The sequence below is a fragment of the Pempheris klunzingeri genome, chromosome 19 (genome assembly GCF_042242105.1).
Source record: "Pempheris klunzingeri isolate RE-2024b chromosome 19, fPemKlu1.hap1, whole genome shotgun sequence".
NCBI lineage: Eukaryota > Metazoa > Chordata > Actinopteri > Acropomatiformes > Pempheridae > Pempheris > Pempheris klunzingeri.
Genome location: NC_092030.1, coordinates 9,444,752 through 9,466,564, shown reverse-complemented (window position 1 = coordinate 9,466,564; position 21,813 = coordinate 9,444,752). Strand labels below are relative to the sequence as shown.

The following is a 21,813-nucleotide window of genomic DNA, read 5'->3' as shown; positions in this document are numbered from 1 at the left end:
CCTATTCACTAAAACTTGTGAGCACTTTTTGGATTTTGGTTACGTCAGTGTCTCACTCTACTGAGTATCTTCAATCACTGTGTACAGACTCCAAGGTTTGGAATGTGCAGAGCATAATGTCTATAGTGGGATGGTACTAAAGTCAACGTCTGAATCAGGCTCTTTGTCATTAGTGACCGGCACATCTGTCATGCAGCTCACATACAATGTATACAATGTACAGCAAAGCGCCATTCAAGCTCTTATGGTGCAGCAGCACTTAATGGATTTTCACAGACTCATAGCCAAAAAGAACACACAAGTAAGACATCAACACTTTAAGAAAACGTAATCACTTCTTTGTCAGCAGATAGTTAGGAAAGGTAAAATACGCAGCTCTGCAGAAACGAGTACATTGTAACAATGATGCTTCAAAGGCCTGTTGGAGCAGGGTGTGGAGCCTTTTCTATGCTACCACTTATGTTTCTACCCAGTGTACCAATGAACATGCAAGCATTCACTGACATCAAAGTAGCATGTCCAGTTTTTCCTTCACTTATCTATGTCAAACACAGAGACCTGGAGATTTGAGCTGTCCTACATACAAACTGCATTATATGACAAACAGAAAATGTGTCAATGTCATTTCCATAGCACCACATATTTAAAAAGCAAATCAATACATTTCGCCACACATTGTTTAGTAGATTTTGGATCTACTGGTCTAATGTATGACATATAATAATAACTAACAATTAATAATAATAACTCATCCTTATTTTGATGGCTAATTTCAAACATTATCAGCGTGTAAAGATTTACGGGGCATGTAGTTAAATAACATAAAATATAAATCCCATTGTTTCAAGTATCCACAAGAATTTTAAAGGCATCACTATACATCTATATACTGTACATCAGAGGTTCAAAACCTAAGGGTTAGTACCCCAAGATCGATCTCAGGGCTCACAAGATGATTAACAGGACAGACAAGCTGAAATCATATTTCTGTAATGTATTTTTCAGGCTTCGTTCTATTTTTTTCTTTTTACTCAAAATTTGACCTCTTAATGTCACAAAGATAATTCTTAGAATAAAGGAATCTGAGAGGGAATTTCCTCTTGAGTGAACTGGCAGACACTGTTTTGTTCAAAGTGCTAAAAAGCCTAACGGTCTGGAGACCACAGGACTTCTTCACAGCTGTGGAAGAAATGCTCATTGTTAAAAAGTGGCAACAAATGGTGAGAAAAGGAAAACATGAAGCCATGTTGTTCCAGGTTTCAGTGCAGAACCTATTTAGTTCTGCTCCAGCTAAACGCTGGATGTTTCAGTTCAGAACAGTTCCATTTAACAGTCTAGCTGTCTACATTGGAGTAACTGCCACCATCTTTAGGTGGATGTTCTTTCATGATGGTGTACAGAACTGAAGAAGAGCTGATTATCTCTTGTGTGATCTGTAGAACACGTGTAATAACTTTCATTCAGCAAATAAAGTGTGTAAATCTGAGCTGGTAGGCTTTGATTGCCATACAGTATGAATCACGTACAGTAACTACAGCAACACAATTATCCTTAAGAATAATGAGATCTACATGTTTCTTCAGACAGCTGCCACTTTTCTCTTCTCTGTCTTAACTTTATTTCTGGATAATGAAAAGAGACATCTTTTCAAAAATATATTCATACAATGATTGACCTTTTTCTCCTTCAAAGCAAGTAACAAATCAAATATTAGTATCTTAATGTGTCTTAATATGCAACGCTAAATATGACAAACATGCATGTGTTTGTGAAATAAGTGCTTGTGTTGGATAGGAGGATAAAGGAGAATACTAGCTAGTGAATGCTTAAAATTCACTTTTGTCTACTTTGCAAACTTTGTTAACCAACTGTTTGCTGCTTTCCCACTGAGAATGAGCACTGTGTTGGTGTGCTGCACAGGAAAATGAAAGAAACACGCAGCAAGTCTGAAGACCACCATAGAGCACTTTCTGTTTTGGTACTCCTCTGAAACTGGATTCAGCTGCACTACAACTTTAATTTTCCCCCTCATCTCCATGCCACCAAAGCAAATGGCCAATCAGCACATTGCTACATCTGACACACTGCAGGCACTCAGCCTGCTTTGGTCATTTGCACATATTGGATTTGCACTAGTTGGACAGCACTATTCATTTTTGCTATGGAGTTGTTGTTGATGTAAAAGCCTAACAGATGTGGTAACATCTGACATATGTGTGCGTGTGTTTGTGTGTGCGCGCACTGCAGTGTTAATAATATTTTCTTATTATCATTTATCATTATCACATTTGTTCCGTACATCCCGGTTACTGTTCCTTGACTGCCTTTTGTCTCTCTGCAGTATGTCTGCAGGTGTCAGGTGATGCAGCCTGTATGTGTTGCACTTACAGTTAACTCCTAACTGAACCCCCCAAACAAGTGTGTGCGGTAATTTACATATAAAGTTAAGTGTCATAATTTCTTGTAGAACTATCTTATAATGGACTTTTCATAAAAACTGAACTGAACATATATTAAGTTTTTGCTTTCAGTGAGTAGTTGTGGTTGACAATTTGTCTGCCCATCATAAAACGTTTCACAAATATGCCTTGGGTATGCCTCAGCCTTGGGTATGCCTCAGCCCTGGCTGAGCGATGAACGTGCAATAAAAGTGCACTGAGAAATGAGAGAGTTGGAAGATTTTTTTTACATTGGGCTGTGAATGAACAACTGGTTAACAGGTTCCGATTAGTAGTGTAGCAGCTGAACTGGTACTCTGTAGTATAGTGGGGACACAGTACACCATGGGGGGTATTTAGGGGTTAGCCCTAGAATACATGCAATCAGCCTACTGCAGAAGTCAATCCTCCTGCTCCTCACTGTCCTGCCGACCGTCTGTCCTCTTCTCTTTGTGACACGAGAAGATCCGCCGCATCTCCTCCTCATATCTGATAAAATTCTCTCCGAACCTGGCCCAGGCTTTCAGAGGTACCGTGATGGTGTTTCTGTACGGCTGCCGCACTTCGCTAATTTTTAAAAAGATACCATACCGGTTGGATCCGACGTCAAAGTAAAACCTCTTGTTGTCCACCCGGAAGGACGCAGCCTCTGGAAGTTCGGGGTTATCGTCGTGGTTCCTGAATCCGGCTCGGACGCGTTCGTCACTATCTTCGTCTCCGTAGTCTTCGATGAGCTGCGACAGCGCGTCTCTGAACTCGATGAGCCCCTGCGCGGGCAGCACGATGGTCTGCTCGATGCCCTGGCCGTAGTAGCCCATTGTGCCGTGTCCTTTGCTGACAGTCTGCCGGATGCGGAGGAACCTGCCTCTCTGGTTCTCTTTCAGATCCAGAAAGTACTTCCTATTGTCTCTCTCGATAAAGTCGCTCTTGAGGACGCGGTGGGCATGGTCGTCGGACACCGCAGAGCCGGTGGGAGACAGCGCCGTGTGCTGCTCCTGCGCTCTTCTGCGGGAGTCGTGCCCGCGGCCCTGGCCGTTGTTGCTGTGCTCCTCGAGCTGCGAAGGCGCCGCCAACCCCCCCCGCAGTCCGATCCGGGCGTAATAATCTATGAAGTCTCCCAGGCAGTAGCGGAGAGTGGGGGCCATCGACATCGACAGTGTCAGCTTGCTCTTCCTGATGTTGTCGTGCCGTCCTCTTCCGATCCACACCTCGGCGATCTTCAGGAAGCGCCCGCGGACACTCTGCTTCACGTCCAGGTAAAAGCGTTTCTTCTGAATGTCGACGCGCTTGGAGGCTAACTCCTGGATGTCGCTGCCCTGCTGCTGGGATCCGGTCTGGACATATTGTTGAGGATATGCGGATCTCGGTAAAGAATCTGATGCAATCTTACCCTTGCCTCTTTCCATCCCTCTGCAACATCCATCAGCCATCATGATTTATATTCCACTAGCAAGCAGATTCATCCATCCCAGGGGGCCACTAACAGGCGGATAAGGCAGGATTCTTCATCCAACCAGCTGCAGCTACAAACTAGTAACCGAGATGCCTTGAATGACCTAAAAATGGCAGCTAGTTTGGAGTCATCAGCTGATAGACGTCTGTGTCCCGAATAAAGGTCAAGATCGACTATTTATCCATTTCCACTGCAAACTTCCACCGTTTCCATCATCTATGTGCCTCACAGCTAACCCTTTAACCGAGGGATCCAGGGAAGCAGCCAACCTGAAATGGGAGGAGGCGTCCAATACTATATGAACCCGATGAACCCATCCACCCCCTCCCCGTCCTGAGAATACCTCAGTTAAAGAGACACGATTTACAACAGCCAGTGTGGAGGCTGTGGTCCTCACACATGATGTACGAAGCTCTCACATCCAGTTAGTGAAGAAAGAGCAGATAAAAACTCTTAATTTATTTTGACCATGTAGATCAAATTCTGATCTCTAACAAAACCCAAAGTACCTGCTTATCATAACACCGTTACTAAATGAGCTATTGTCTTGAGCCATAATTACTAATATTGCAATAGCAGTAAGTATAAACCACTAAGCCAACAGTTGTGCAGTAATTAATCATTACTATGACATAGTATTACATTTCATTTATTTAAAAGACTATACAAGTATGAACCCCAATCAACATTCAAACATCGACCTCATATTTTGGAATGATATTGGCACAGGCAACAGCTCACACTGAAACCAGTGCTGGGATCCTACCGTTGTTTATCACTCAGTGAAGAGGCTTACTGTCCAGAGGCTCATTTGTGAACAATTTGATTCACGGAGACGGTCTTGTAGTGGTGAATTGTGTCAAAATCTTGAAGGTGTGTAATTCTAAATTGATTTATATTAAAAGACATCAAACGAGTGGACAATAGGGGCCCCTACTTAACCAATTTGTCAGTGGTCAGTGTAAAGAACAGTCTATTACTTCTTTGGTTCTCATAAGCAGTCTCACGTCAGTCAGAGTTGTTGAGTCTACTAGTGTTGTCTGTTTTAGGGATGATGGACATTGAGGTAACAAGTGTCCTCTACTATTAAAGCCAAATAATTCATTTAGAAAAAAACGTACCTATTGCTGAGCTCTGCAAAAAGCAGCAACTGAACTACTAATACTACTAGAATGATTTATACTAAACAAAGGTGGTTTTAAGTGCAGCCTCAAATATGCAATTTATTGTTTTTTCATTCATACTTCTTGTACCTTTCTAGTAAATTGTACTACTCACAAGTCAAACTAACTAATGTACCTCTATTTATTCTTAACTAGATAAGCTACCTTCTCCCAAATCCAGTTTCTATACCACAATAATGCCAGCTGTCATTAACACATTAGTTCAGATTTCATATATTAGAATGAAAGATTGAAACCCTTAACCCTTGTCAGCAGGTTACTATCAATCAATCAATCTTTATTTATATAGCACCAATTCATAACAGCTTTACCTCAAGACGCTTTACATAAAGAGCAGCTCAGACCAAACTCTTTAATGAAGAGAGAGACCCAACGATTCAGGAATTCAACATTAAGGATTCAAGAATCCCCACATGAGCAGCATCAGATATTATATTAGGACACAGCAACAGAAAAAACTTGGCTCAGAGGTGGATGGCTTTCTGTTGGGATCGGTGTTGCGTGGAGGTTGGACAGAAAGAGGGGGGGTGGGGGTGAACAACAAACAAAATAATAACAGCAACTATAGTACTGACAATAGGAATGTGACTAATAATTGACAATATGGTAACAGTGAAAAGCATGACGTGACAATAGTTAATTCATAATATATGAATAATAATAACACAACTAATATTAGCAAAAAGTGTTGGCGGACGACGATCCTCAGCAGGGATTCATGAAGCCAGAGAACCACAGCAGGAGAACCAGGACCAGGACCCACAGGAACCTGAGAACCACAGCAGGAGAACCAGGACCAGGATCCAGAGGAACCTGAGAACCACAGCAGGAGAACCAGGACCAGGATCCAGAGGAACCTGAGAACCACAGCAGGAGAACCAGGACCAGGATCCACAGGAACCAGAGAGATGAGAAAAGCACAGAAAGGCTCCGGGGAAGATAGCAAATTAGCAACAGCCATTAAAGAGACATGAGGCATCAGGATGGAGTGGAAATTAAATGCATGACCTCTTCAACAGCTCACACTGAATGCTTATTTAGTGTTAACAACACTTCATTCAGTCAGCAAATTTCCTTGTAATATTCAGCCTATGGATGTGTCATACTCAAAAGCTTTGCAGGCAAGCAGATTTTTCCCTTCCCTAAAATGCTTTTGTACAAAAGAACTCCTCAAACTCATCAGTCCTCAAAACAGTTTACAGCATTCGACAGATAACTTTGGTACTTTCATACCTGCTCCCTTCAAACTTGTCAGGCACTTCAAATGACAATCTCAGCCTGTTGAACAAGCACTCTCTGTGGATATGCTCTGATCGGGTGTAATTGCCCCAAAAGATCACATTGTAGCCATTATAGTCCATTTGTTCTCGGCTACCAGTGGAGGCGATCTACTGGACTAATTCCAAAAGTTTTTGTACCTACCAGTAATTTCAAACCCAAAATGTGTAAAAAAAATAAATAAATAAATAAAATAGGGCCCAGGTTTAAAAATCCTTATCCTTTCAGAAAACGTACTGCTGCGGAGATCACATATGACCCAGATCACAGTGACCGCAGTAAGTGATTGATCACATTGTCAGCACGCTTCCTAAAAGTGACTCAAAGCTGGATTTCAGTCACAAATGTAAGGATTTCAGAGCATTAGAGCACAGGAACACTACTGTTTGATTACAGTACATCCAATGTTGTATTTGAACATTGTAAGGGCCAATGAAACAGACACACATCTCTAAAAACGCGACTGCTTCAAAAACGCAAAGCACATCAGGCAACACAGCTTGTGTGCCTGTGGAATGAGACTGCATGTACAACCATGCCACCAAGTCATCAAATGTGAAAAGGTATTCAAGAAGACTTTGAGCCCTTTCTGTTGCTGTGCTACTGAATGAGGAGGGGGAAAAGCCTATAAAAAGAAAGAGAGATTTTGGCCTTAGGAGACCGTGAAAAAAGGGAAACAGTATGGTGGTGAGAGCTGTCTTGCTAACAAGAGCTTATAGTTCACCGTGGTTAAAGACAGCTAATATCAGTATTTGTCACTGTCCCACTTATCTTACCACATTTCTCTGCATCAAAACAGGAAGGAAGTGGTAAAGTAGTAAAGCCCACCTCTTCTTTAATTTGATTGGCTGTCTGGGTGCCAAGTGTGACATTGACGACTAGTGCAACTCCACACCTTGCATTTGAAAAGTTGAGGATATTTTAACTTTTATACGCTTCTAAAAACTGCTAGAAAAATACAACACCCATGACAATAGAGAAGCACATGCCAGGTGCTCTGTAACACAGGAAAAAAATAATTTTGCTGGCAACTCATTTCTAGCAACAGGTCTCTGTCTGATAGGCCCCACAGAGGAGAGTAATGAAGAGGTAATGCTTGCTCTGCCACAGACTCACATCCACAAATAAAGTAGTGCTGTGTTCCCCGAAACTGTACATCACCAAGTTTTTTCAAAATTTCAAAAGGCAGTGGCAGTTAAATGCTTTTAATTGAACATGCACTGGTATCATGTACATGTCAGTCTGAACTTCTGTGACTTAATTACATTCATGTGCAGTGTATATACTTAATCTGAAATCAAACGCTATGCAAGTTAAATCCCGGTAATACCGGGGGAACAAATTCCTGCAGATGTATAAGCTTTCCACATGAGGACGCTGCAGCAGGAGACTGCTCCATCACAAACAAGCAGAAATCAAAAATTGCTTGATCCTGAAGCAGCCTGCTGTACTGCCCATCACTCCTGAAACAGTGATTCAAATGTGTGAGGCTTACAACTTTCAGGAGCCATTCTAAAATGCAACATGTGACAATTACTGTGTACCTACAAGTGCCTATATACATGTGTTAAGTATGTTTTTTCTGTTATTTTACTATACAGATATGGGTTGCGTATTTTTTACCATGTGAGTGCAAAGCTAGCAAACTACGCTACCAGCTCCAAGTCACATTGCACTTTACAGAGTTACCTGCAAAATACAGTACAGTCTTTTCAAAAACTTAACATTTGACATTAACAAAGCCACAGAAACCCACACATAGATGACAAATCTAGGCTGGTCTCTGTTCTTACTGTGGCCTGTAGCCACCTAGCTGCGGCATGTAGCTGGATGCTGGCGTTGCTGGCAGCCAGTCAGCTGATTGGCCATCTGCAGATGTCATCTCATCTTCCAGGGGACAAAAGTCCAGAGGCTCCAGCATCTCCTGCCGCTCCACCTCCAGCGTGTTGAAGTCAGCAGGGTTGGAGCTATCTTTGTTCCCTGGAATGTATGTGAAGCAGGGCTGTTGGGGTAAACGCTGGGAATGTCTGCTGCCCTCCTGCAGCAACATGTCTGGGTTCTCCTCAGAGTCCAGCAATGGTTGTGTGGACTCAGACCGTGAAAAAATGGCCTGCTGGGTTTGGGAGCACGGGGTCTGACCCTTGTAACCATTGGGGGCCACCACCGAGGAGTACTGAACAGTGCTGGCTGTGGTGTCAGCCATGTCGCCGCCTTCATCGCTATCAGACACACTCTGGCGAGGTGAGGACATGCAGGATGAGCCACCGATGCCACTGCTGTGCTCCTCAGACAGATACTTGTCTTTCTTCAGAGGCATACATGCCTTGTCCTCATCAAACACACACTTTCCGTCACACACATCTACATCAAGCACACTGACTCCAGACAGACAGTTCTCCTTTGGTGTCTCCGCCTATAGAGGAGGACAAGTTGAAGAGAAATGTCTCAATATAATCTCAAAACAAATTAACCGGGAAACTACAGAGTATTCAGTGAATACTGAACACTGTCTGTTTTAATGCCAACATTTGACACAATCTTTTGGGTAATGTTCTTTCTATTTCAATCCACCCACAACAAAAGTAGTGTATTTATCAAGACAAATGGATGCACTGGAGCGGAGACGACAGTTCATTCACACACATTCACTGTGCTTCAGGAGGAAATTGGGGTTCAGTTTCTTGCCCAAGGGCTTAGAAAGGTGGACTGGAGATGGACCACCGATAGTGGTGGACAACCCACACTACCTCTGAGCCACAGCTGCTCCATAACAATGGTTTAGATTTTATCCGAAGCTTTAAAGTGATGGAATGCATTATATGATGCATCCTCTCAGAGGTGTGTTAAGAGTTTTAACCCTGTCCAGTAGGAGTCAGATTGCAACTACTGCAAGCTTGTGAAGCTGGACCTGAATGGACAAAGTTATCAAAGAAATACTCTGCAGCTGATCTACTGAGTAGCTATTGGCGCTTTTCCATTACACAGTTTTAGCTCTACTCGCCTCGACTCGCCTCTACTCGACTCAACTCGTTTTCCATTACAGTTGTGTACCACCTCAAAGTGGGTGGGGTCGTCACCCCAACTTGAGAAATCTGGTTTATGCATGACACTGGTTATACTGTTATTATATTGGTTTAGTCTAGTGTATTAAATACTGTCACCCACATGTTTGTCACCCATATGTGTGTCAGTGCAAAAGAAGTCCTTACTTTCAAAGGATAATCAGGAGACCAGCTTCCAATGGAGCTCTCTCCAGGGTTTGGAATCTGAGGCCAAAAATTCTCCTTGATCCTGTAAGAGAGGAAACACTATATATCATTATACTGTATATCAGCTTAGAAAGTTGTGTTTACAGTTTGTTCGGTTTAACCATTTACCTGTCCATAGTCACACTGTGGACTGTTGTGTGGCTTAAGGGCAGGGTATACTCAAAATGAAATGGTTCATACAGCCATGTCTGAAGGCTGAGTGTTTACAGCCGTTGCGAATGGAACTGATGTCATAGAGAGGGACGAGGTGCATTGAATTGTACACATAGTTACCTCACGTCTCTCACACTGATAATGCTCCAAGAGCAACAACATGTTTAGGTGTTTAAGTGTAACTTACACATCTTTTTTGTAGATACAGAGCAGCATGGTCATAAGAACAGCGAACAAGAAGCCAAGGCTCACTCCTACCACGATGCCCTCAATCTCTCCGGGTGCTGGAGGAAATGGAGGATATTTAGAGAAGATAACATTCTACCAAAAAATCAACAACACAAGCTAGGTACTAAGTGAAAATAAAACCTTGAAATCACTATCATTTCAGCAAACACACTGGAGGAAATTTACTGAGCTTGCCAAAATATAGATATACTGTGCTAACAATACTGTCATATCACCTCAACAGTTCCTCTACATTCCTCACTTTGACACATCCGGTTAACACAAATACCAACAAGCTGAACCCAATCTACTACAACTGTTTTTCACATGGACCTCTGAAAAATATTACTACGAAAAATTTCTTTCTCTCTCATTGTGATTTATTGTGAATTTTTTTATCTCATGTTTTTTTTCATTTTATTTTGCCAAAAAGGCAATGTTGTAGGTATCAATAAGCAGTATCAGTACGCTTGTCAAAACTGAACTTTGGCTTTGTGTGTGTTTTATTATGTTTCTTTCATAATCTAATATGAAACAGTGGAAATTCAGCAGTTTATCACAATGGAACTGTTACACTCACCATATTTCAGAGTGGTGAATGAGTGATTAAAGCCGAGGGCTGAGCCTTGAATGGTTGAAGCCCTGATCCAAGTGTCATACTTGGTGTTGCCTGACAATGATTTCAGAGTGTATGAGGTGGTGTTGGCTGGCACTGTTATGCCTGAAAATTAGCAAAACAGAAATCAGGGAGTATGACTGACATTCTTGCAGTCTACAAGTAAACAGAAAGCTGTAAATGCAAAAACTCAAGCCTATTCTAGATAAAATATGTACATACCATGTAATTCAGTCCCACTCGTATAGAATATGGTGTAGTTTGTGATGAAACCTTGTCGGCTGTTTTGGGGAATCTCCTTCCACACCAGCTCTGCCTCGTTACGTCCTGGTTTACCATTCAGTCTAACGGCAGGGCCTTCTTTCGGAGCTGCAAACACAACAGCAACATCATGGATCATATAAGTGTGCTGTACAACTGAATACAAATAGACTGACTTTATACTGATGACTTGTGGTAATTATAACAAAACTTAATTTCATACGGTTGTGGCATACCATTGAATTATGATTATTGTATCACAACAATTCTTGTATAAATAAGGTTCTTGTTTCAGGCATCTAATTTTTATAACTGAATTTTGACCAGCTTTTAATATTTATTATACTTCAATATACAATTGTTTACTTCTTATGCTGAGTCACCGATAAGTACATTATCTTACCTCCTTGCTCCAGATAGGCTTCTGTACTGGCAGGCTTTCCGATCCACCCAGAGTATACTGGATACACAGATACACGGTAGCAAACAAACCCCTTAAGCTTGCCTAGATTTGACAATGAGACCAAGAGTTCAATTAAGTTTTAGTTTAGAGTAAAGCCTGTGTATCCTTAATCTAAAACTATGTATTTAGAGTTAAGTGGAGTATCAGTGAAGGGGTACCCCGCCCACATCGAGCTTTTAAGTATGGACTTGTAGAAAGTTTATACTTTGCTCTCTCTTGGAGAGCTGCTGCTCTCAGGATGTATAACCCAAAAACAAACACAAAGGCATCAAAATACAGCGGCCTTATAGCTAGCTTTCAAAAATGCACAGCAAAACAAAGTTTACATGATTTTGGTTAAGGAGAAAAAACTTGCATACATAGTGTTGTGGTCCTCTAAGCAGTAGTTTAGCACAGCATTGACTGTGTGGGATCACTCAGTATCTGTGTTTCTTATCTGTGTTGTTGCTTATTCATTTCTTGGTTTTTGTGATGTTTTTATTAGATATATTCATTTTTATCTGTTGTCTGATTAGAAGACTTGTAACAATGACTGGTAGAATGTACATGTTTGCAATTAGATCAGATCGTCCAATTTCACAGGTAATGAATGTTCCCACCTCTAGAAAGATCTAGCCTGTCCTAGCTCATGCTTTGCTTGGTGACTGGTGTTTTTTGACACCAGTGGCACATCACTCAAACATTTAGTTCCTCTATAAAAAACTTAAGTTCAAAGCCAGTTATTACTAAGTGGTTAAATTACCCTGCTTTTTACAGTGCAAGTATATACATGGTATCCCCACAAAAAGTGCTACTCAGCCATATTTTGGAGTTTTGGAAAATATTATGAGTATGCATTGATCAGGATTAACAAATTGTATGAGAAGTTTCTACTTAGAATCTATTTTAACTATGTACATCTAAGCAAACTACAGTCTGCTACCTGTGATGATTAAAACTACACAACTATTCACAGTCACTTTGCAAACCTAAAGGGGGTGACTGGTTTATTAACAGATTTGTAAATACAAACACAGACCATTTACCATTTGGGGTAAACTATCCCTTTAATAGCATATGAAACTACTCTGGTACTTTTCTTCCTGATTCTTTAGAAGAAAGACATTACCTTTAATGGCAGTGTGTCTGGTGCTTCTGTTTTCCCTCTGCCAGTCTGTCCCATAGCGACTAACCCACTCCACCACATACTCTGATACAATGGTACTGTTGAGTGGTTTCCATTGCAGCCACAGCTGGCCCCCACGAGATTGCACCTTCAGCTCTTCCACTGGGGCGTGCTCTGTAGCATACACACAGTCAAATTAAAATACACTTCATATCGTATTATTGACAAGTACCCTCATTGGTTTTTTCCTTTTTTTGTCATTTCTTACCCAAGGAGATTACGACTGAAGATCTCATTTAAATAGGTCAAAGATGACATGCATGATGTAAGTGTGATGGTTTAAACATTTAGAAAAAAACAAAAAAACTGGAGGGTCCTTACATTAGCTAGGATGAAAGATAGAGTCACCATGAACACTTACCATGTCCCTTTTCAGGGATGACTAAAAATGCCTCTGGAGATTTCCCGACAGAATTGATGGCGGTGACATAAACTTTGACAGATTTGTTGTTAGCCAGCTTGAGGACAGCGATCTTCCGCTGGCTAGAACCGCTGTCTGCCTCTGACCTGTTGACTGGGATGCTCTCCCAACTTCCATTCTTGACTTTATCGTTTGGATCTTGAATCTTTATGTCATATCTTATTATCATCCCATTGGAAAACACAGGATCCTAGCAGGGCAAAGTTACACAGTGTATGTTATCTTTCAACATCAACTCCGGAAGGATAACATTACCAACTAACATTACATTACCACAATCTTACTGTAAAATTCTTACATGGAGCAAGAGAAAAGAGAAAGTGCACACACAACTGTGACAGAATAAATGCATAGCAGAAGTTGAAGACACATGAATAAACTAGCTCATTATTTGTCTGCTGAAACACAAGTTAGTTGTAGACTCACTACTTCTCAACTCTTTCAGTGGACAGTGTCCCAAAGTGTAAACATGATAAATCCACAGTGCTGCCATGGTCCAAATGATGAATGTTTTTTCACACAATCCACATTTTGTATACTATTCTCAAAACTATGGTATGTATTGTCCATGCGTAGCAACCATGTGATCAAACATCTTCTACTTTAGTGAATTCTTAGACTGTGATATGACTGAATACAAATCTTTTTACAAGTAGTAGTTAGATAAAACAATATATTCCAAACACTGTTTGATTCTTCAATTCAAACTATAATATTAGTATTATGAAGCGTTATAGTTTTTTTTATGTTAAACTGAATGTGGTGTGGGAATTTACCTTAGAAATAAACTGCACTTGCCGTTCATGTATGTGGTCACTCATAGAAATTATTTTCCATAGATCTGGTTTACTTGTTGGTCCTATGCAAATGAAAAAGAAAAACAAATCTTTTACTTTATCAAATTAACCAAAGGTAATTCATGACATATCTTACAAATCTATAACTCAACATTAGAGTGGGCAGGTTCAGCAAGTCTTTTCATCACTGTAAGTTGTTTTTTCAGTTCTGCACACACACAGTAGAAGTCAAGCCAAATGTGGCGCTTTCTATTTTTTCCCTTAGTGAAAGTAGTCTGAATTGGCAGGCATAAAACTCACGGCTCTGTGGTGTTCTCTTGGTGGCGTTGGTACTCCAGTCGCTCCAGTAACCGTGATCCTCTCTAGCATTTTTGCAACGCACTTGAGTGACATAAACTGTGTCTGGTTGAAGATTCTGTAGTCTGAAGGACTGTATGTCCTTGGCAGTGTCCACATGTGGTACCTAAAGGATATTTCACAGATCTCTTTCATTGATATTGCCAACTAATAATTACAAAAGATGGGAGAATTGTCAGTTAACCAGAAAACCACACATACAAAAACACAAAAATATGTGCCTGACTAAAGGAAAAAAGACACACAAATGAAGATAAACACTGACATTTAAGTTATGATCCTTCCAATGTCAGTCATGGTTGATGGTGACACCTGTGCTTCCTTGTGGGAATGACTACACAGGTCTCATATTGAGGCTGTACTTTACCAAGTGCTGTAAATTCTAAAAGCATCAGTACAGCTTAGGCTGATGGGAATGTCATGTTAGTTTTGCAGGTATTGGGTCATGAACAAAGACCTGGACTAATTAAAATTATGACCTGATGATGGCACTAGAGGAAGAGTTAGAGAAAGGCACAATTCCAATTCTTCCTGAAGGGTACATGACTATGTGACAAATTGTATACCATTGTAACTAGTAAATGTTGAGATATTTTTTATATAAAGAAAACTATGGCCTGCTGCTGACATAAAGTCACCATGGATATCTGTCGAATGCATTCTCATTTGAGAGATTTGTCTCATAACTGTCTCATATGTGTGTCTAGTAGAACTTGCTTCTTGTAAATTGGCATTTGAATGAATGGGTATGAATGATTATTAATCGCAACATCAAGGACAGAACCATCGTTGAATGAAAACCATGATAACCATAAATGTAAATCAATACTACTGCTCAATATAATATTTTCCACTATCATTTTAATGTAATTCCAGTATTATTTAAAGTAATTAGGGTTATTAAATATTTTAGTGTCAACTAAGTGTACTACAGTGCATTATAAATGTGATTTTTTTCTTCTTAGCTGTACCTTAATGTCCTGCAGGGTCCTGAGTAGCTCCTGCTTCACATTAACTCACCAATAGTCATGTGCGAAATGCAGTTATACCCATGGGCACAGCATCCACGGATCAGGTTGGTTGGGCCACAGATATTAACATTCTGATTAATAGCGGATGCGTTTAGGGGGGGTTAAACAAGACATAATTTTGAGGAAAATATTAAATACCTGCAACGATTCCCCAAATCAGCAGCAATAAGCATTGCTGCTAAGCTCCCTTTAAGAGAGGCACTGTGTACATTTACATACAACTTAACATGATTGATTATTTAAATTCACAGACATGCAGACAGGATCGGTCAGGATTCAATGTTAATTAATGTCCTGTGTTTTTCTGCACATCCAAAAGGTCACACATACACAGCCCACAGTCATACAGTAAGGTTTTTTGGGGTTAAGCTGCATCCTTCTGATAAATCCTGTATTAGTCAAACCCCTAACTAGGCAGAGGCAGAAATAGCATTAGCCTTTTATTTTGAAATTCATTGAGATTAAGATCTGTTTTACAAGAGATACCTGAGAACAAGCAAATTCTTAAGTATCTGTATGAGTGATATGGAAGCCCTTTTAAGTTTTAATGGTAGGATAGACAGACACCGGTGGAGGTGGAGAATAGCATGTACTCAGTCTTTTCTGCATTTAAAACTAGTTTGTGATTAACAGGTGCAACTGAAGAAGAGTCAGGGCCTGGGGCAGGTTGGAGCCTGTGGCAAATAAAATGGCAAAAAATATCAGCAAAAAATGGACATTGAAGTATTGGTTAGGAAGAATTGTGTTATGTATGTATAATGTGAACAGCAATGGACCAATAATACACCCCTGTGGTACCCAATTTCTGATGGTAAAAGGACTTGACTGAGAACCATCTCCTACAATAGCAACAACAGTTCTTTCTGTCAGGGATGAGAGGAACCAGTAAGTGAAGCTTCATCAAGACCTAAAGACTGATGTTTTTGGAACAGGATTTTATGATCAACAGTGTCAAATGCTTTTGAAAGATCAATGATGAGGGCAGCATCGGCCGGCATCACCGAGGAAGAAACCGCAGTAAGTACACACAATCATTAGTTACGTGTGTGTCAATCACCAATCTGAATCACCATGAAATTTGTCACTCAAGTCAAGAGAAAAAGACATGGTCTCAAAACTATTTCACTAAATGCACACGTCACATGATTAACAAATGCAGATTGCAACAGCTCAGATGTTAGCTTATTGCAACTAATGCGTATGGACATGGGAAAAATATGTACATATTTTTGGATATTTGTGCAAAATGTTACACTTGGATTCATACATTTAAATATCCATTTGTACAAATGATTGTACATTCATTCATTTGTCAGACACAAGTTGACACATATTAGTATTAATAGTTATGAGACAAATCTGTCTGTTATTGTGAATATTGGCTCATTCACAAAACTGAATGGAACTGCTGCTAAAATGGAACAGTCATCATCAGTTCCACCTCTGCTTTTCCAGCAATGATGACAGTGCACACTATGAGAAATTACTGTGACTGGTCAAATAATACACAAACATACTTACGTAAGTCCAACTGTGAAATCCATTTCGGCAGAATCGGATTTGATATGTTAATCCCACATATGTTTTATCAATAGGATGAGTCCAGTTTATGAGAAGGGAGGTGGGGAAGCTCTTCTCTGAAAAGACTTTTACGTCTGATGGCGGATTTGTTTTCACTGCAATAAAAGACACAACAATCTATCAAGAACAGGTGGGATGACAATCATCCATCATAAATAATGCATCAACACACTGGAGTCACATTTCAGCAGAGACACTATTGTGAATACATGTTTAAGACTAGACTAGATAAGAACAAGCAGACATAAAGATGTTAGTGTTGTGTAAACTTTATTCACACAATACTACAAAATGTTACTTACCAAACCATCCTGCATCTTCTTTCAGACGCTCAGACTCTATTTTTCCCAGTTTATTATGTGCTTCCACCCAGATCTCCAGTATCATATGAGCGGGGAAAGTGTCCAGAGACACTTCAGCACTCTTATTAGGGGTTGACACATTATAGCTCTGAAGTCCGCTAAGAAAAGAGAACACTTTGACATTAACACATTCTTTCAACTACTTCAACAGCCAGCTGACTTGATTCCACTTTGCTGGATTGAACCAAAACTAAAATTTCAAAATGTCTGATGATGAAATTTCCAAATAGAAGTGGCTATTACATAAAAACATCAAGTGGTGTACTCACGGGATGACTTTAACATTCAATATGTAATTTGTGGGGGCAAATGTGGTTTGAAGTCCTACTGTGTCCCACACACAGCTGATGATAGGAGAGATATATGTTTGCTTTTGAGCTGCCACACAGGATAGATTCTCAGGCTTCCCCGGACGATCTAACATTGGGGCAAACAATACAGGCATATAATTGACTTTTTTTTTTTTTTCAGACATACATCTTTGATAGGCTACTTAAATAAGGGTGAGGGTTGAATATATTTCTCTTCAAATGTTTTTCCTGTCCTTTTTTTTTTTTTTTTAAATAGACACATTGGAAATCCTCCTTAACAATCCACAGCACACTGTGAACCCTGTGTAAACCTGTGTGTGCTTACAATAAAACAATAAGTAGGTATGCAAGCTGTCGTGGACCCTTACAGCAGACAGTTTCGGTAATAACTTTAAACCTATTAACTTTAAATACAAATGGTTAGGAAACAGCTATAGGTTTTGACAAAAAAAAAAAAAAAAACTTACAGCCTTTATTGAGTAAGATCCCATGTACAAATTTGCCTTCGTTCAGGACAACATAGGGTGACACATGCTTGCAGAGGCAAAATAGCCATTCAGGTTTTTCACTGATGATGGGGACCGTGACACTGAGGGCTGATCTGTTGATCTTGGTGTACTGTTCTTTGGATATAGTAGTCTTCAATGATAGATTCCAGTAGAGGTTATCTGCTGTAACTTTAGTTGTGTTGATGATTGTGCATGTAGCTGTGAAGTTAGTCCCAATCTCTAGCACTGGAGCCTGTGGGACTATCATCAGATGGCTGTAATTTTCTGAAGGCCAACAAAACAAGAAAACATGTTCAGAATCAAACTCAACCAAGGAATTTTTCACTAAAAACCAATATCTGCAGTTAAAATGTTTGTCTTTTAAAAGTTTTAATCTTTGAAAATATTATCTTTTCCATTGTAAAGATGCTCTGATAAAATGGAATATAGCTGGCTCAGCAGATCAGGAATTTCATATCAGTGGTGTAAAAAGGTAGACAATTAATAATTGCAATCAAAGTGAAGGGCTGTGCACTGTTCAGTTTCCATCAATAACATAGAAAAGTGAATAGGCTAATGTAAGATTCAGAAATGAGACTAAAAATCATGTCTTTAAGTTGTAGGAGGCCTATATAAAAAGCATGTGTTTGAAACTTTAATGATTCCATGATGTGTAGTTTGCGCAGGATATTCAATTATTCACATTCTAAAAGCATTAAAAACTAAATTTTGATATTCAAAAATAACATTTATATGTCAATATATTTTTAGCAGTTAGGGTAGCAACTCAGTTCATCCTTGTTAATTCGGCTTAACAGTTACAAAAATGTATGCAAATTTTTCATGGGCACAACAGACATACTCAGCTCTGCTGCTCATCCCACAAATGCATGTTCCTTACAAATGTGGCACCATTTAAAAGGTATTTCCAACGGTATATGATTTATTGCCAAGAAGCATTGCTACAACAAAGAAATAATCTACCAAACACAAATTTCCTTACTTTTTGTGCTATGTTTATATACAGATATAGACATTTTTAATGAAAGTCATATTGTTCAAACATGTAGACTAGGTTATCTTAATAGCTTTGCTTAATAGTAGGAATAGTTGGAGTTTAGAATTGCTACCTCCTACTCAGCCACTGCAGAGCCATGTATAAATGGGTATGGTTTAGAGGGGGTATTGCATTTGGGTCTGCAAGGCTGCAGCTGGACCCTTCTGTCATTTTATCATATAGACATTTGTGTGGAATTCTGTCGTAATTAGCATATAAATTCTTGAGTTGTAGCGAAAAGTGTTTTGTGAGGTGACAGAGTAGGGCAGCATATACCTGTGACCCAATCTGATCTAGTACTAAAACTAAAACCACTACATTTTCTGACTGTCAGCCCTCTGTGGCTCAGAGGTACCCCAAGCATAGCTTCAGTGTGTGAAAGAATAGTCTGCTCCAACTTAGATTCCTCCTGAATGAATGATGTGTGATTGGGTGAATGAGGATGTAATGTAAAAGCTTTGAGTGGTCAAAATGACTAAAAAGGTGCTCTACAAATACAGACCATTTACTACAACTGGCAAGGCATTAGTCAAGTTACAGATGGGGGTAAGTGAGCTAGAACTTCCACTAGCAAGCTAGTCTGCTGGCATGTTTATTATGTGAGCTTTTATTACAATGTCATCTTATACTGTAGACCACAAAGATAGTATTAGAGGTTTTGATGTTTGTTTTAATTCTAAAAATGCTACAAATGATAACTTAAGCAGAAACAGGTTTTTAAAATTGTTGTCTTTTTTTTTTATATATATAATAATGGCATTGAGCTGTGTTGTCTGTTCATTAGAACAGTGCTGTATATTATGATACATATTAGTCTGCTGCTGGAAGTCTTCTGCTGGATGGAATCTGTGGCAACATTTCCAAAAGTGCACAAACTGCAAAGTATGTAAAGGATCATGCTAGACGACGTGCCCATTATTAGGAATTAAGGGACAACATGGAGGCCGAAAACTGTCCAACATACAGTTGATTATGGACACCTCAAAGGGAATTATCCCTCTCATACCGTGGTCACTTGCGAAAGAAAAAAAATTACGGCCATCTGTTTATTTTTTTAATGCATTTTACAACCAAAAATGTTTTCCACAGGTCATAACTCCCTTTCGCTGGTAATGCCTGGGAGTTTTGACTAATACGTGGAACAGTCATTGCCATCTCATTAGGTTCTAATGCAATGGAAACACTGTTCACTACACTAGGAAATAGGACAGATCATAGATACGACGTGGCAACAGGAGATATTCCTAGTCCCTCAGCTCATAGATCCCTTTGGCACAGCTATTAGACAGAAAGTTAACGTCAAAGTAGCAAGCTAGAACGTGAATAATGCTGCATACAGTTAACAGACTGTAAACATAATTTCACAGTATGTTTAATGACAACAATAGCTAGCTAACCAGCTAAGCCATTGTCACCAAATCAAGACTGTCACGAACAAATAATTGGCAATGTTTATCGTAACTGTCAGCTGCAACTAGAATGTGCGATGATGGCTTGAGCCAACTTCACCCAACAGGATTGTAGCCCTGATTTTCCACACCCTGGAATCGCGAATTGAAGTATCTAATGCAGCCCTTAATAGTGTTCTTGGTTCCACCTGTGTTTTTGCTGCTGTGACATGTCAAAATTGTTGAGAAATTGCTTTCACCAGGACAGCAGCAGACATGAAATTTAAAATGCACACAACAATACAGTTAACAGTAAAGTCATGGTTCGGTGTTTGTATGTCCAGTGAAAAACAATACCCCCCAGTGCTGTCAGGGTTTGAAAAGTAAAATGGTAATGTTACTGACCACATCTGACAGGTAGACGGCACGCGAGGCAAGCTAACACCAATAGTCGTAGCATTCTCTCAGGCACCATGATGATGACTAGCTAGGAGAAAAAAAGAACAGTGTTAGCCTGGAGAAGGTGGCGTCAGTCATATCTAAAACATTACAGGTTTACAACGATTCTTAGTAACATCTGATGGAGAAACGTCGAGACTGGCTCCGTTATGTAGCTAGTTGTTCATCTTATGCTTTAGCTAAAATACTTAAAGTTAAAACTAAAGAATTGTTACGATGTTAGCTAGATATTATCAAACGTAAGTTGTTTTAAAAAACGAACCGACGAAAGGAAAACGGTAGTGTATGTTTAAGAATGTTACTTTACACATTTATACGGCGAACTAAATATTTTGCGTTACTTTAGCACTAGCAGCTCACATCGCCACCCCCTCTAACGCCATTTCTGTTTAGGCAACCAAAAGGAGAAGGGTATTACATACCTTACGGACGTCCGTTTTGGTCCTGTATAATCTTTTGCTAGATTAATATCATTTTTATTTCTTACGAAAAACCTAACAATCGCCAGAACAAACAAAATAAATATTAACTATCATTGTTTTACGTCCGTGCCAAAGATTCACCGCGGTCAAGCCAGCCTGCACATATTTTTTTGCCTTGCACTTATACACCTGACTTTACGGCAATAGAACAGAACTGATTTCAAAATAAAAGCAACATTCCAGTAAATGTGATAAACTTGCATAAAATACTATAATAAAATAGTCAATGAATGAATGAATGATAGAGAGATTATATAGTTATTTATAAATGTACTTTATGTTGGTTTGTTTGCTTGCTTGCTTGCTTGAAGGAAACCTCCTGTTGCCACAGACTAATTTCACTTCAGACTGATACCAGACCACCCCAGGATGTCCCTCAGACAGTATCAGGGCATTCTGATGTGGAATTTCAAAAATAAAGACCTTTCAAATTGTCTTCCCTCTACCTTAGATTGATATTAAAAGGAAACCTCCTTTTACCACAGACTAATTTCACCCCAGACTGATAGCAGACCACCTCAGGATGTCCCTCTGACAGTATCGGAAGATTTTGATGTGAAATTTCAGAATT

The 21,813-nt window shown here is 39.7% G+C and overlaps 2 protein-coding genes across 4 annotated transcripts; both read right to left on the bottom strand.

The window, feature by feature from the left end:
• Positions 1 to 2,798: 2,798 nt before the first annotated feature.
• On the bottom strand, positions 2,799 to 3,887 carry purg (purine-rich element binding protein G). Its single transcript, XM_070850616.1, has one exon. The coding sequence runs from the start codon at positions 3,869 to 3,871 to the stop codon at positions 2,840 to 2,842; it is 1,032 nt and encodes a 343-aa protein (XP_070706717.1). The 5' UTR covers positions 3,872 to 3,887; the 3' UTR covers positions 2,799 to 2,839.
• Positions 3,888 to 5,276: 1,389 nt separating this feature from the next.
• il6st (interleukin 6 cytokine family signal transduce) lies at positions 5,277 to 21,346 on the bottom strand. Of its 3 annotated transcripts, none has more exons than XM_070850252.1 (16): positions 21,183 to 21,346; positions 20,707 to 20,788; positions 17,836 to 18,141; positions 17,327 to 17,474; positions 16,998 to 17,155; positions 16,636 to 16,790; positions 14,027 to 14,189; positions 13,706 to 13,788; positions 12,870 to 13,119; positions 12,452 to 12,622; positions 11,284 to 11,385; positions 10,842 to 10,988; positions 10,584 to 10,724; positions 9,963 to 10,059; positions 9,563 to 9,644; positions 5,277 to 8,766 (listed from the first exon to the last, which is right to left on the bottom strand). In XM_070850252.1, the coding sequence occupies exons 2-16, from the start codon at positions 20,774 to 20,776 to the stop codon at positions 8,143 to 8,145; spliced, it is 2,697 nt and encodes an 898-aa protein (XP_070706353.1). In that variant the 5' UTR covers positions 20,777 to 20,788; positions 21,183 to 21,346; the 3' UTR covers positions 5,277 to 8,142. The 3 variants fall into 3 exon arrangements, with proteins under 3 accessions (XP_070706353.1, XP_070706354.1, XP_070706355.1); XM_070850253.1 differs by having other exon boundaries at positions 20,707 to 20,784; XM_070850254.1 differs by lacking the exon at positions 17,836 to 18,141.
• Between the last annotated feature and the right edge of the window lie 467 nt (positions 21,347 to 21,813).